Consider the following 14,046-nt stretch of genomic DNA (forward strand, 5'->3'; position numbering starts at 1 on the left):
ACTAGACGAGAATCTGACATGGATTATATAGCTGTGTGCTGGCTTCTACATGGTTCGTCTGATATACAGATTTTCCGCTTGTTGGGGCACCATCGCACCTGCGCACCGTTTACGGTTAGAGCGGTTCGTGCGTGATGGTCTCTGTACGTCAGCTTTCGGCCTGAGAGAACTCCTAAGACTTTATCATCCGTGACTCATTGCCCCCTGTTAAAAAGGAATGGTCAACTCCGCGGACACCCTTCATCTATGGCAAGCGGATAAGTCTCCAAGGGCTGGCTAGACGCTAAACCCAATCGGGTGAGCAAGAACGATGCTAACGCAGGGTGGAGCCCCACAATTTACCCGATCGGGTGCACGAGACCTAACATCTCCCAATCTCATATTCTCATTGTCAGCATCGAAGAGAGTGGGTATGGATGAAGATGACCATATTATAAAAGTCACGTCTCCTCGCTCTAGCACTGATTCCAAATCTTCCGCTTCTTGCTTACCAGAACGAACTATTCTTTTGACAGCCAAAATGTTCATCCCCAGTGTCCACGCCGAGACAGACACAGAGGCCCTCCTCCAATTCATCCACGACAATCCCCTCGGCCTCCTCATCACCGGCATCCCCTCCTCAATGCACGACTTCCTGCAATGCACCCACGTTCCCTTCGTCCTCGACCCACCATCCCAGAACGAACCCGCCCGCCTCCGCGCGCACATCGCCAAACAGAATCCGCAAGTCAAGGCGCTTTTCGAAACAGCCACAAAGGACACCGACACCAACAATAGTGCCCCAGAGATCCTGACCCACGCCCAAGAAGTCCTCGTCGTGTTTACAGGCAACCACAACCACTACGTGACCCCGAAATTTTACACCCAGACCAAACCGGACACCGGCAAGGTCGTGCCCACCTGGAACTACGCCGCCGTCCAGGTCTATGGGAAACTCTCGGTGTACTACGATTCCCGGCGCGCGGACACGGGCGCGTTCCTGGCGAAGCAGATGCGGGATCTGTCGGAGCGGTGCGAGCGGGGCATCATGGGGTTTACCGGCGAAGGGGGGCGGGCGGGGCCGTGGACGGTGGAGGATGCTCCCGAGCGGTATATTGAGCTCATGCAGCGGAATATTGTTGGGGTGGAGATTGAGGTCTGTAAAGTGGAGGGGAAGGTGAAGATGAGTCAGGAGATGCGGAAGGGGGATCGCGAGGGGGTGGTCCAGGGTTTCGCGGGGTTGGGGGGCGAGACGGGCAGGGCGATTTCGGAGTTGGTGCGCGAGCGGGGGGCGATGGTTGATAGGGTGAAGGGGGTGTAATTTGTAGAGTTCCGGGGGTATAGAGGTTAGAGTTACTGTTCGGATTATTTTCCTATAGTTAGGTTGGCGCAATATACTGCGTACTGTGTGTGGTTTGGATGTAGCGTTCTTGTGGAAAGCCTTGCCGAATCAGTTTATAGGTACTCATATCAGGGCCAATCTCTGGAAAGTAATACGCCATATTTTGATGCTTACTGCAGTTGAGCTTTACTGGGAAGCTGAAAGAAAGGGGGGGCCGGGGGTTCTCACCCGGAACGGTTTATTTCCCCAGTACTCAGAATTATAGCGTTCCTAAGAAACTGAAAGGAAGGGGATTTTTATATGCAATACACATTATGATATGGTTTGCGAAAACAATCTCGATGGATCATCCATCATGAGCCGTTATTACCCGCCGCAGGCTAGATCTATAGCTGCCAGATTGGGCTTAGCCTCAACCAACTGCGGTACGGCTCGGTTGGGCACATTTGGAAGGCACGTGATTGATCCTTGCCACTTCTGACAACGCACTCTTGACTCACCCGTCAGCATCCCTCTATCACTCATCGCATCATCGAGATAAGGTCTTGCAGATGCCCCATGTACAAGCCTGCACCGCCTAGGCCAAAGAAAACTGATATCATACGCTCGCGCGATGGCTGTACTAGCTGTCGCAAGCGTAGAACAAAGGTTCATTTGCCATAGCACCACAATCTAGAATGATAGCACTAATCGAAATTCCAGTGTGATGAAGAGAAGCCAGCATGTGGGACCTGCTTACGATTGGGGAAGGAATGTGAATACCTGAAACTCGGATTCAGATTTCAGATCGTGACCGGCCAGAAATCGAGATCCCCGTCCGAGGATGGGGCCCCGTCCAATGCGACAGCACAAGAGCTGGCTGGTGGCCAGGCATCCAGCTTCCAAGGCGAGCAGAGGCTTCGGATCGAAACCAGCGCTCTGGTCAAATCCCTGCAGACGACAGAGCGGGACATCTTCTACACCACCTATTGGGAGGACCGTTGTCTACCAGCCTTGCACCCCGTCTTCCACTCTACCACATTCCTGATCCCCGACATGTCGATCATCAGGGACGCGATGCTTGCTCTATCATCCTGCAACATCAGCCGTCTTTGCGGTGAGCGCAAAGTATCAGCGACCGCATTGATGGGCCCGCGGAGTCCGAGCCTAGCCCACCAAACCGCGAGCCATCTGTATTACTCCTCCGCGATCAGGAAACTCGCCGCGCTGACGTTGGTCGATTTTCATCACAATAACACAGTCATTCTCACGACGCTGGTATTGTTCGCGCACCTCGAATCAGCCATGGGTAATTTCAAGGGCTTCTGTTGCCACGTGCAGGGGATCATGAATCTCCTGGAGTGGCGACAGGGCGTCGCAGACCCAACCATCAAATCGCTCCTCGCCTCGTGGATGCAAATCCGGTATGTGGTCTGGTGGGCGCGGGCCTACTTCAGCTCGGTAGAGGTTCATCAGCAGTTGCCGGCCATTCCGTTGCCCGTCTCACTCGTCAAGGATCTACCACACACTCGGCACGGGCGCCGAGTCCTGGTCTTGGGCATCATGTGCGAGTCCCATCGCCTGAACTTCAATGCTGTGTTTCAGTATTGCCGGGGTCAGATAAACCCACAGAGAACCGGAGAAAGTTCAGCGACGTGCATCTCGCGTCTCCGCCAACAGGCCGCAAAACTAGACGAGTGGCTCGCGTACCTCCCGCCCGCTGAGCAGCCCATCTACGGCCCTAGTGACCCGACCGGCAGCCCGACCATCCACTTCTCCTCTCATGATGCAGCACTGAACTACGCATACCACGTCGTCGCGCGCATCATGCAATGCAGTGATTTTCTCACCCTCCTGCAGAACCCGCACTCAACCCTCCTTGACCACGAGCCCCAAGAGGAAGACGCATGGGTCCAAACCCTTGTGCGTATCGTCCAAGGAACCGACATGCAAACCTCCCTCACGCGCAACAGCTACACCATCGGATTCACAGGCTTACTGTTGGCGGGCATTCTGCGTTGTCGGAGTCTGTCGGTGGGGTTGGAGATCGAGCAATGGTTGCAGACGCTACTGGATTTGCAGCCGACCGAGGAAGGCGCGTTCCCTGTGTACCAGACCCTCAGCGTGGTGCAAGCGATCAACCGGCAGAGGGCGGTCGGGCGGGATGTGTTTGCCGTGACGCAGCCGGTAGACGACGGCGGAGGGTCGCCCAAGGTCACGGCGTATAATAGTCAGTCGATTAGTTGTCTTATGTTCTATGGGTATTGCCGACAGATGGGTGGTGTGTTTGAGGAGTGTGTCGTTTTGGGGGGGTAGGTTTTGTTATTGTGTCTTGATGCCTCAGGTGTCTGCGGGTGAACGTGGAGTTCAACGTTAGGTGTCCCCTTGCAATCAAGACGGTCAATAAAAAAAGCCATGCTCAAAACCAGATCAATGAAACAATCACAACAAGAATCAATTTCTAATCAATAATATAATACAGAGTGGAGAGATTCATCTAAGCCGGCTTAGCTCTCCTCTAGTTCTCTTCAGCAGGGGCAGGGGCATCCAGCGGGGTGGACAAGCCGACCCGATCGACGGTGCGGGTGTACTCGACTCCACCGTTGACACGGTCCTCGCGCACCACCAGATCCTTGCGATTGGTGTCCACCAGCAGGCGGATCAGATCGGGGCGCATGTAGTGGCCGCCCTATCAACTCAATTAGTCTCCTTTATCGTAATTAAGTGCACCGAAACTTACAAAGTCAGCAAGAGACTTGGATAGGTGGCACTCGTCGAGGTCAATCTGAATCCTTAGTTAGTCTGGAACTCTGTTTACGACAGTAGAAGCACGCGATACGTACGTCGACGAACAGAAGACCCTCGAAGTCGGTGCTAGGATGGGGCACGAGGTTCTGGCCATCGGGGCCGAAGATGCGGCCGTGGCCGTTGTAGATCTTGGGGTCGTCGAGCTCCTTGCCCGGGGGAGTGTTCAGCTTGACGCCCTCGGCGGTGATTGTCTGCCAGGGGGCGAGGGTGTAGGTGCCGGTCTCGATGGCGTAGGCGGGGGTGACGATCTGGGCCATCTGATCAGCATGAATATCCCACGACTATACCTGGTGACGTTTCCACAGAAACCTTGATCCGAGGGGGACGTACATCACAGTTGGACTCGGCGATGTTGGTGGCCGGGTCGGGGTACTTGAGGGTCTCACGACCGGGGTAGAGGGGCCAGGCGGCGACATGGACCTGCTCGCCCAGCGAGGCGGCGTAGGCCTTCATGAAGGGGTTCATGTTCTCCCAGCAGTTGAGGTGGCCGAGGCGGCCGATCTCCGTCTGCATGACCGACTCGGTGGTGTCGCCGGTGCCGTCGCCGAAGACCAGGCGCTCGACGTGGGTGGCGCGGATCTTGCGGCGGTGGTTGATGATCTCCCCGGAGGGCGAGATCATCACCTGCGTCGTGTACAGGCTGGCCAAGTCCAGCTCCGAGTAGCCCAACGAGACGAAGATCTTGTTGGCCCGTGCCGCCTCGCGGATCCGCCGCATCTCCTCCGAGTCCGAGGCCAGACTGTTCTCCCGGTACTTCTTGAGCAAGGGCAGGCTCTCCTGGTAGGTCACCTTCCACATCCAGTAGGGGTAGCCGGGAATCCCTGGGGTAGTTGGTTAGTGGGTTGTGGTGTTGAGGAAGGGAGGAAGGGAACGGACAGAGCTCAGGGAAGGCGATGAACTTGCAGCCTGCCTTGCCGGCCTCGTTGATCCAGTGGATGGTCCGACGAGTCGACTCCTCCAGGTTGAACCAGCCGGGCTCGGCGTTGACGGCGGCAGCCTTGTACTTCTTGAGAACGGGGGCCATGGTGGTGGTAGAAGAGGTTGGCGCGAAGAGCAGTGATGCTTTTGCTTTGATTGTTGGATTGTTGAAATGCTTGATGCTGTTGGTGATGGAGGAGATGGACAGCGACACAACGGCCTTCTTATACCCTCGCAGGGCACCGTATCTTCACCCCGGCCGACTCATCTCAACCAAGTCCTCCATCCTCACTCCATCCGGCTCACGCGGAATCGGGTTCTGCTGATAGCAGCGTACGTGAGGAGTATGCAGCGCAATAGCAGTCGCGATATCGTGCCATGACCCGGGGTTTGGTAGTGCGGAGAGGCCAGTGGGGCAAGGGTGGATGAAACAAGCCCGTCGGGCGCGGCGCATCGACGGGTTCTCGAAGGTGAATGATTAGTAGTCTTCAATTCAAAAATGATGTGACGATCTGCAGAGTGATGATGGCCCCGCAGTTGACTCCACTGCGGCAGGTTTCCTGGGTTCTTCAGCTGATTAGACTCAAATCCCGGCCCGCAGTGAGGCAACGGGGCCGTTGTGCCCGGCCGGGAATTCACGGGAGGTATGTGCATGCTATTCCTAGACTTAGGGCTGGGCTGGGCTGGGCAGTAAGCTGCGAAGTACTGTATAAGACTATCTTAGTAGGTGGAAGCAGCATACATAATCACTAATCACCGCCGTGTCTGTCAGGCCTCCCCTCGTATCATCATCAAATCCCGTGGGTGCCATCCGAATCATGCCACCTGCGCAAAACCCCGAATCAACCCTCGCCTCTCACACTGCAACACGTTCCCAACCTTTCACCACCCTTCACTAAGAGACTGATTGCTCGACTCCACGCAAATCACCATCCTCGCGATACACAAGCCTACTCCGTCCAATCCAGCACCGCCTTGATCACCTTCCCCTCACGAACATCAGCAAACGCCTCCTCATAATCCCGGACCTTGTACACCCTGACCAGCTTGTCGACGGGGAATTCGCCGTGGGCATACCGCTCGACCAGCCATGGCACAAACTACACCGTCAGCACACCGTCAGCCTCACTACTATTCAATCCGCTCCCCCTCACTCAGACAGAGCATCATACCTCCGGCGGATAGACATCGCCCTCAATACAGCCAAGATACGCTTTCCCGCCCATCAAATGAGCAAACAGATTGAAGCGCACCTCCTCCGTGACCCCCGCCGCGCCCACTGAGACCGCGCGCCCGCGCGTCCGCAGCGCTGCCAGCATCAGCGGCACAACCGCCGGCACGCCCGAGCACTCGACCGCAAACTGCACCCCGAGCCCGCCCGTCACCGCCTGAATCGCCCCGACCACCCCGTTACCCTCTTGCAGCGCAGCAGGGTTAACAGTATGCGTCGCCCCCAACTCCCTTGCCACCCGTAACCGCTCCTCCCTCACATCCACCGCAACAATCACCTCCGCGCCCACAATCTTCGCGGCCATAACAGCCGCTAATCCCACAGCCCCCGTCCCAAACACCGCAACACTTTGCCCCCGTTGCAATCGCAGGACATTCACCACCGCCCCGGCCCCAGTCTGCATCCCGCACCCCAACGGCGCTAACACCCTCAGATCCAACCCCGAAGAAACAGGAATCGCACAGCGGCCACCCACAACAGCAACGCGGCTGAAGCACGACTGCCCGAAGAACTTGGAGTAGACTGCTCCGCCGGTTGCGGTTTGTAAAGGTGAGGAGTTGTCGGCGCGGTGGCCCGCCGTGTTGAGCAGCGCGAACGCGGCGCAGTAGGCCGGATGCTTGGCGGTGCAGTTGGCGCAGTGCGTGCAGAAGTCGAAGGAGAGGAGGACGTGGTCGCCGGGGCGGACGTGCGTGATGGCTGTGCCGATTTGGCGGATTGTCCCTGCTCCTGTTGGTTTTAAATTGGTAAGGGTGTTAGTCGCTGGATCAAGGGGGAGGGGGGGGAGGTGAGTCTCCCAACACTGAGGACAGGGGGCTACCTTCGTGCCCGAAGACGCCGGGCTGGGGACTGGGTAGTTCGCCGCTCATGAGCATCAGATCCGTGTGGCAGATGCCCGTCGCGTGGATGTCGACGGCGATCTCGTCGGGCGCGAGCGAGGGGATCTGCAGCGTTTCCCAGACGAGCGGGCCGTGGAGCTCGTGGAGGACGAGGGCGGCGGTTGTGATCGGTTTGGGGAGGGTCATCTTGTTGTCGGTGGATGTCTCTTGTGCTGTCTGTTCCGTACGTGTAGTTTGTAGAGGGGAAAGACGTAGGTGTTCTCGTAGGCTGTAGTCAATCGTAGTTTATCTGCGAGAATAGGAATCGAGGGCGAAAAGCGGGGTAACACTCCCAAGTGCACCGACGCGGGATTCATTCTGCACGGAGGTTGCACGGAGATAACCTTGCATGTTGTACTTGCTTGGCGATTTAATTGGCTGGTGTGATTTCATTACTAGTAGTCTCGTACAGTTGTACATAGCTGGGTGCCTTCAAAACGTAAATGTGGGCCGGTGACAACTGTTTATCACCGCTCTAAGTTACCTCTACCGCTTCCTCTACACAGTAAGATGTGAAGCTCTTCCGCGAATGCTAATCATGAGTTGGAATAACACCGGCATGGGTCTTGCAAACCTGATCCAGCTTTGATGAGAGCTCTGGGAAGGTGAGTATAATTGGATATTAAGCATTCTGAAGCCTCCAATACCCCTCAACTCCCGCGCCAAACTATAGATGCATTTCCCGCAAAGCATTCTCCAGGTCACTGGCACGGGTCACACCAGCGGTTGTTTGATGGTGTTGGCCGCCAACAGCCGCTCCGCACTCCGGACACCGAGAAAGCTCCATCGCACCACCGCACTCCCCGATTGTGAAGGGATGACCGTTTTCGCAATAGTACCAGTGTCCTGTTCCCCGGAACTCCTCTGACATGGCCGCCAACACCGCCATGCGTTCCTCGTTCGTCACTGGGGCATAAAACTCCGAGCCACGAAGCATTGCCCTTGTGCCTTCGATTTCTTCTAGAAAGCCGCGGGTCTGCCCAGCGTGGAGCCTGCAGAGCCTCTCAGCCTCATCAATTGCAGCAGTACCCTCTTGCAGCAGACCTTCTGCTTCGGATGGATCAGCCAAGTTCTGCCGCTCGAGTGCACAGAACTGGGCCAGGAAGATGTTCCCCTCTACCTGCTGTAAGATACGCGAGGAAGCCGCTGCGTTGGCGAAGAGGTGATTACTCTCTTTCCTGTACCCTGCCAAGTTGACATACAGGTCGGCATGTCGTCCCTTTTTGCACAGGGAGAGAAAGTCCGCAAGGAGGGATGCGTCTAGGCGCAGCAAGAGGGCCGTCGCTTGAAGGTAGCCCTTTGTTTGAAGCACATTGGCGTCAAAGTCGAATTGACCAGGGCTTCTCTTTCGCCGACGTGCATCTTCTACCATGTTGCGGACTCGAACGAACGGCTGCTCCTGCACGTGCACCCTCTTTTTATAGCTATTAATCTTCTCCCGCAGAGCAATGAGCTCCTTCCACCGTTCCTTATCATACTTGGCGACATGTTGCCTCATTAATTTCACCTGATGCTGTGGGGGCCCCTCGAGTCGAATCTTAATATTAGCGCAGAAGACGTGTCTTGCGGTCTTGTTCGCCGGCGCTCGTGGTTCATAGTCTTGCAACCTCGAAATGCACCCCGGCAGGCTCCGCGCCATGGGAACATAATCCTGGTTCAAATACAGTATGAATTTCTTCGTTGCCTCATCCAACAATGCTCGTCTCACCAGTCTTCCGTAACGGGCCACCTGGCGCAATGAACCCCGACAGATCGCACATGTGCGTATATCGTCAATTGAGAACGGCTGTGAAGACGACGCAATCGAAACGGGTCGCCCATTTTCGTCCAAGATATAGTGCTTCTTGATATCCATCTGCGCATCCATGCTTTCGATGGTCAAAAAGTGCCCACACGGAGGGAAGATGCAAGGGTTTGCGGCCAAATTGACTTCGCCGTACTGCTCTCCCATGATAAAGTCCACCGTGGTCTCTTTCACGCTGTCCGATGCGCAAGTCTGGCAGAAGGCGCTCGGAGGGCACGGTTCCCCACACACAGACGGGCACTGGTGGCCGCACGAGAGAACTTTCTCGCAGCGCAGAGAGCATGGAATATGATCGCAGGGCGCGGCGCAGGGCATCGAGCATGAGCTATGCGGACATGAAGACAGACATTCCGAAACCGCGCATGGGGCACACGGTTCAGAGCATTTGCACGGACACCTGGAATGGCCGCACTGGACATCGCAGGGCGACGTGCATGGCGGACATGGAGTGTTCCCGTGACATTCAGCATTACAAGCATGCGCGCACGTGGAATATAGGCGTCCGCATTTCTGCGTGCATTTGCCATGGTCAAACTTTGGTTCCTCGGCGATGCGATTCATGCACGACAGACACTGCCGTTTGCAGTTGTGGCCACATGGCAACACTTTCCGACATTGGTGTTTGCATTGATAGTCCGCGCTATAAATATCGATGTGGCATGCTAAACGCGTGGTGTGATGGCAGTAGGGGATCTCTCGGTCGACCAAGGTTAGACATTTCACCAGGCTCAGATCTTGCGCTTGCCAACAAGGGAGATTGATCATTAGATGTCCGCATGGGAGACGGCGATCTGGATCGGAAACGTTTATAGTGCATCTCTCAGGGCAGGGGTCTCCACAAGGCTTCGGGCAAGGATGCGCGCACCCTTTCTGCGGACGCTTGCACTGATCCGGGCAATAAACAGCGGCGTGGAGGATCTCTGAATGGCATTTTTGCTTGCACGGATGGCCGCACTGAAGACGTTTGCCGCACTGCAGACTGCAGCCTCCCTCAGGTGAGTATTGGATAAAATGCTCCGGTTCGGAAACGGTAATAGGAGTGTCTGGGTGTCGGGGGCATGTCAGATCCAGAGCATCTCCGATATTTCCGTCCCTTTCCAGCATATCAATCACCCTCCCCCACATGGTAACCCCCCTGGAAGTTGCCGAATTGCCGATGATGTACATGCCGTGTTTAGCACGGGAGAGAAGCACGTTGATTCGGTTTGGTGTACGGAGAAAACCGCATCGATTCTGGTTGTTACTTCGGACCAGGGAAATCACCACCACTTTAGCCTCCTCCCCCTGGAAATTGTCAATTGTGGCAACCCTTAGAGCATGAAGCAGCGTTGTTCTGGCAATTGTTGTCGTATCCAAAGAGGCTACCTCTGCCTCGTCTTCGATGAAGCCAGCATTGTCCAGGTCGTCCTGGTCTCGTTCACCCACCGTGATAATGAAAGACTGGCTGAGCTTCCGACGCATCCGATGAAGCTGGCCAAGGTAAGGAGTGAGAACAGCAATGTCACCACTCTGGTACGTCCCCTGCCGGAGAAGGTGATTCACCAGTGCAACCGTCAATTGTATCTCGTAATCGTTCCAATGAGATGTTGCCATCGCGTCTTCGTTAGAGGCTTGGCCTTCTGGTACACGGTGGTCAAGCCAGAAAAGCCGCTTTCGGACTCCTGCAACCTCAGGATATGTCGACACGGATGGCGCATCTTGCAGGCGTGGATACAGCGTGTCGCGTATGAGTTGGGAAATCGAGGGATGCATCCTCCGTTGCGTTTCCAGGGTGCAGAAGGGGATCTGGACGCCGACCGCATCATCTGGATCCACTAGGCGCTCAAAGAGAGACCTATCCAACGCATATTGGGCACCCGCTTTGCTCTCTCGGGATAGGTCGTAGTTTTGGATTTGGGGCCGGAGTTGTTGATGGTCGCCGATCAGTATTACCTGTTCGAGAGACGGCAGGAGCGACGTGAGCAAGTGCGCTTCCAACACTTCCCCAGCTTCTTCGCACACGAGCACCTTGGATGGCAGTCTACGGAGCATCTCGAGGTTTCGGGCCAAGCCTGTTGAAGTCACTCCAATCACGTCTGCGGCCTTGAGACACCGCAAGGCCAGTTCGTCTCGGATTCTGTCCCAGGAAGCTTTGGTCTCTAGATGTTCATGCAAGGCTGCTTGCACCCGAAGATGGGCTTTCTGTCTGTAGTCATCTATCCAGTGAGCGTGGAGAGCTTTGCGTTCCGCGGCCGTCATTGCATCGACGTGGACCTTTGCGAGGTCTTGAATGGTGGTGGGCTGCGCTCTGCTATATCTGCCAGCCTTTAGCCACGACTGGATAGTGCGAGCGGGCTTCCCCTTTGTCTGCCTTTGGAAACCATCTGCGTCTCGGGCAAATAATTGGGCATAATGGTATGGTTGGTGCTGTTCGAGGTACGACTTCAGACCATGATCTGAGCCAATCGCGTTCAACTTGAGCTTGCGGAATCTATCTTCATGGTCGTTAAGAGCCTTATGTAGACGCCATTGCTCGTTTTTTTCCATGCGTGTCTTTTCAACGCCGCTGACAACCTTACGAAGATTCAGTGGTTGCAAGCGCTCGGATTTGGATTGCGAGCCGATTCTGATGATCTGCGAAGTGATTTCGTTATCCAGCAGGTCCTCCAGGAGCTGGTCGAGGGCGTGATTTGTGTAGCACACGCATACAATCGGTCCAAGCCGCCTTTTGACCTTCGCTTTGTTGGCCAACAGTACCTTTATCAATGCGACGCCCGTGAAACTCTTGCCAGTCCCTGGCGGGCCTTGAATCAGCCCAATCTTGCGCTGAAGGGTGCTGGCCAGCGCCAAAGCCTGGGCATCATCGAGTGTGGAGCCATCCTGAAGCATTTTTAGATCAAAAGGCTGAGAGGTGTGCAGCTGCAGGCTGGAACGATCCTTCATGAGACATTTCAGGTCGAAGCTGAAGTTTTGCGAGGCTGCATAGACAGGCGGGGGCACGTCAGCCAAGACTGACAAGGTGTTTTGACCCTGGGGCGCGAGGAACTCCGCCATGGGAACATCTCCAGATTTCTGCATTTTCTGAAGAGCAAGTAGAGTGGGCTGGAATGACGGCAAGAGAATACCGGGGAATTCCACGAGCGAGATAGGAGACGGATTGTGCTGGGACGCATGGCAGTCGAGGATGTACTGCCAGCTGCTCTCGCCAGACTCAACCAACTTCAAAAGCACAGAGGCCACGTTAGAGTTATCTGAAAGCGAGCCAGCTAGCCTCTTCTGTTGCTTCTGGGCGGCATCGGATCTTGGGCAATCAGGTGCAGCGACCGTGCAAAACATTGTATGCCCACGGGGATCAACAAGACACACAAGTGCATCTGGCTGTAAACGTTTCGACAGCTGCCACCATTCCTGTAACTTCTTCTTCGCTGCCCCGCGGACATTTGTCGGCTGAGAAAAGCGCACTAGGAACTGTAATCCGTCGAACCGATGAAATTCCACCCCTTGCACGACTACCTGTCTGTACACGTACGTCCTGGTTTCCCCTTTCTGACGCGACCGTTGGCTGCGATCGACCGGTTGAATCTCTGCATGTATTGCGTCTCTGAGCTGACCGATGGTATCTTCGCGTAATAGTCGGAAGTTCCTGTCCAATAGCCCGGCGAGTCCACACTTATGCCACTGGCGCGGATCCTTGGGAGGGAGATACTCAGAGCGCGGAGACAGAATCTCCTGGAAGGTCGGCATGATCTTGATCTTGCAAATATCAGCGTCGTCATTGTCATGGCGTCCACCAGGCGGATCTCTCTGTGTCACAAATGCAACGGGCTGATGATTAACATGCTGCTTTGCGGTCTTTGTTACGGCTGGCAAAGAAATCCCGATATCAAGCCGATGCTGCAGCTTGTCCAGGTAATCTCGCGACTGATGAAGGGCGTCCGAGCTGTCCAAGGCATGAAGAATAAGAAACAGGTCCACGAATTGTAGAGCCACGACCTTCAAAGGTTCTTGGACAAATGCAGTCGAGTTCAGCTCGACTATCTTCCAAAATACTAGGAGAGACTGCTCGAGGTATGCGGGTGCTGCTTTACCCTCAGTCTCAATCTCCTGCTGTATAGCGCCCGCCAGAAACCCCAGAAAAGGTTCGCCCCGACGCCCACCAACCCCGTAGAGACAATTGTATATAGTGCCCACTGCTTGCTCCATCACCAGGGAGGCGAGCACTTCCGGATGCGTGATAATCTCCATGAAGGGCAGCATCTGCTTGACAAATAGATCACGTTTCGCAGATGGCGGGATAGAATCGAAGTTACGCTGCACCAATTCCTGAATTCGTCTCAGCCCGCTCTCTTTGGAGAGGCATCGGATTACATCCTGGAGTGTGCTTTCATCGAGCTCGATGAGCTCTCTGGCCTTGGCGAACATGGGACCTAGCTGCCCGCCCAGTGGACGATTATGATGATGACTGCCGACTTGTCGCTTCCAGATCGCTAGCTCGTTGGAACCATCAAGACTATGACTCTTATGGCTTGTGCTGTTGGTCGAATCACGGGCCTTGTTCTCGTTTCGCCGGACATGGGCATATTTGCAGGGGTTGAAGCGACAAGATCCACGCTTCGCGAACTCATGGCAAGTCTTCAAGCTGTTGCTTGTGCTGCCGACCATTTTTCTTCAGTGGAAAAATATGCGTCTATTATGAGCGATAATATCACGACTTATTGAGAAGGATGAAAAAGAATAAATCAAGAAGGAATCAACGGGATCGAGCTGGCATTTTATAAGCAAGATCGTCGCAAGATCAATTCGAGATTGCCCGCCCTGTGCCGCAATACACCCAAGAGATCAAAGCATGGTGAGGCGCCTCGAGGCTCCGGCAGCAAAATCATCCTTTCCAATCGTTGACGAGCTGCTGTGGCTGTAAAGCTCCATGACTGGATGATGGTTTGCGATGTTGCTGGAATGTTGGGTGGCACAGTGCGTTTGCAGCTACCGCAATGAGCCTTGTGCAGGCAGCTGCTCTGGTTGACCCTGCTGATTTTGTTAGATGCAGGGATTTGAATCCTTCAAGCAGTAAGTCTCCCACCCAGCACCGTCTTTCTAATTAAACTATATGTTATATCTCTAAAGCCATAAA

General features: G+C 55.0%; 5 protein-coding genes across 5 annotated transcripts; 2 read left to right on the forward strand and 3 right to left on the reverse strand.

Annotated features, from left to right (window-relative positions):
• Positions 1 to 520: 520 nt before the first annotated feature.
• ASPACDRAFT_44926 (FMN-binding negative transcriptional regulator) lies at positions 521 to 1,300 on the forward strand (the record flags this gene model as incomplete). The annotated part of the gene is made up of 1 exon (XM_020201515.1): positions 521 to 1,300. The coding sequence occupies one exon, from the start codon at positions 521 to 523 to the stop codon at positions 1,298 to 1,300; it is 780 nt and encodes a 259-aa protein (XP_020054760.1).
• A 1,305-nt stretch (positions 1,301 to 2,605) lies between these two features.
• ASPACDRAFT_79869 (uncharacterized protein) lies at positions 2,606 to 3,581 on the forward strand (the record flags this gene model as incomplete). Its single annotated transcript, XM_020205514.1, has 1 exon — positions 2,606 to 3,581. A coding segment is annotated over one exon (976 nt), but the record flags the coding sequence as incomplete, so codon positions are not given.
• Positions 3,582 to 3,786: 205 nt separating this feature from the next.
• On the reverse strand, positions 3,787 to 5,154 carry ASPACDRAFT_79871 (carbon-nitrogen hydrolase family protein). Its single transcript, XM_020205515.1, has 5 exons — positions 4,985 to 5,154; positions 4,439 to 4,929; positions 4,144 to 4,356; positions 4,041 to 4,085; positions 3,787 to 3,989 (listed from the first exon to the last, which is right to left on the reverse strand). Exons 1-5 carry the CDS (start codon positions 5,130 to 5,132, stop codon positions 3,819 to 3,821), a joined length of 1,068 nt encoding a protein of 355 aa, XP_020054762.1. The 5' UTR covers positions 5,133 to 5,154; the 3' UTR covers positions 3,787 to 3,818.
• An 822-nt stretch (positions 5,155 to 5,976) lies between these two features.
• ASPACDRAFT_53314 (NAD(P)-dependent alcohol dehydrogenase) lies at positions 5,977 to 7,279 on the reverse strand (the record flags this gene model as incomplete). Its single annotated transcript, XM_020202735.1, has 3 exons — positions 5,977 to 6,126; positions 6,199 to 6,983; positions 7,075 to 7,279. 3 exons carry the CDS (start codon positions 7,277 to 7,279, stop codon positions 5,977 to 5,979), a joined length of 1,140 nt encoding a protein of 379 aa, XP_020054763.1.
• A 520-nt stretch (positions 7,280 to 7,799) lies between these two features.
• Positions 7,800 to 13,577, reverse strand: ASPACDRAFT_31056 (putative NF-X1 finger and helicase domain protein; the record flags this gene model as incomplete). The annotated part of the gene is made up of 1 exon (XM_020199782.1): positions 7,800 to 13,577. One exon carries the CDS (start codon positions 13,575 to 13,577, stop codon positions 7,800 to 7,802), a length of 5,778 nt encoding a protein of 1,925 aa, XP_020054764.1.
• Positions 13,578 to 14,046: the final 469 nt, after the last annotated feature.

The sequence above is a fragment of the Aspergillus aculeatus genome (genome assembly GCF_001890905.1).
Source record: "Aspergillus aculeatus ATCC 16872 unplaced genomic scaffold ASPACscaffold_11, whole genome shotgun sequence".
NCBI lineage: Eukaryota > Fungi > Ascomycota > Eurotiomycetes > Eurotiales > Aspergillaceae > Aspergillus > Aspergillus aculeatus.

What these genes read in the sequence shown, in the direction of transcription:
- ASPACDRAFT_79871 (XM_020205515.1), bottom strand. Translation starts at nt 5,132, where the DNA reads ATGGCCCCCGTTCTCAAGAAGTACAAGGCTGCCGCCGTCAACGCCGAG. An exon ending in TCGCCGAGTCCAACTGTGAT is followed by an intron (nt 4,357 to 4,438) that starts GTACGTCCCCCT and finishes CAGATGGCCCAG; the next exon opens with ATCGTCACCCCCGCCTACGC. An exon ending in AGGGTCTTCTGTTCGTCGAC is followed by an intron (nt 4,086 to 4,143) that starts GTACGTATCGCG and finishes CTAAGGATTCAG; the next exon opens with ATTGACCTCGACGAGTGCCA.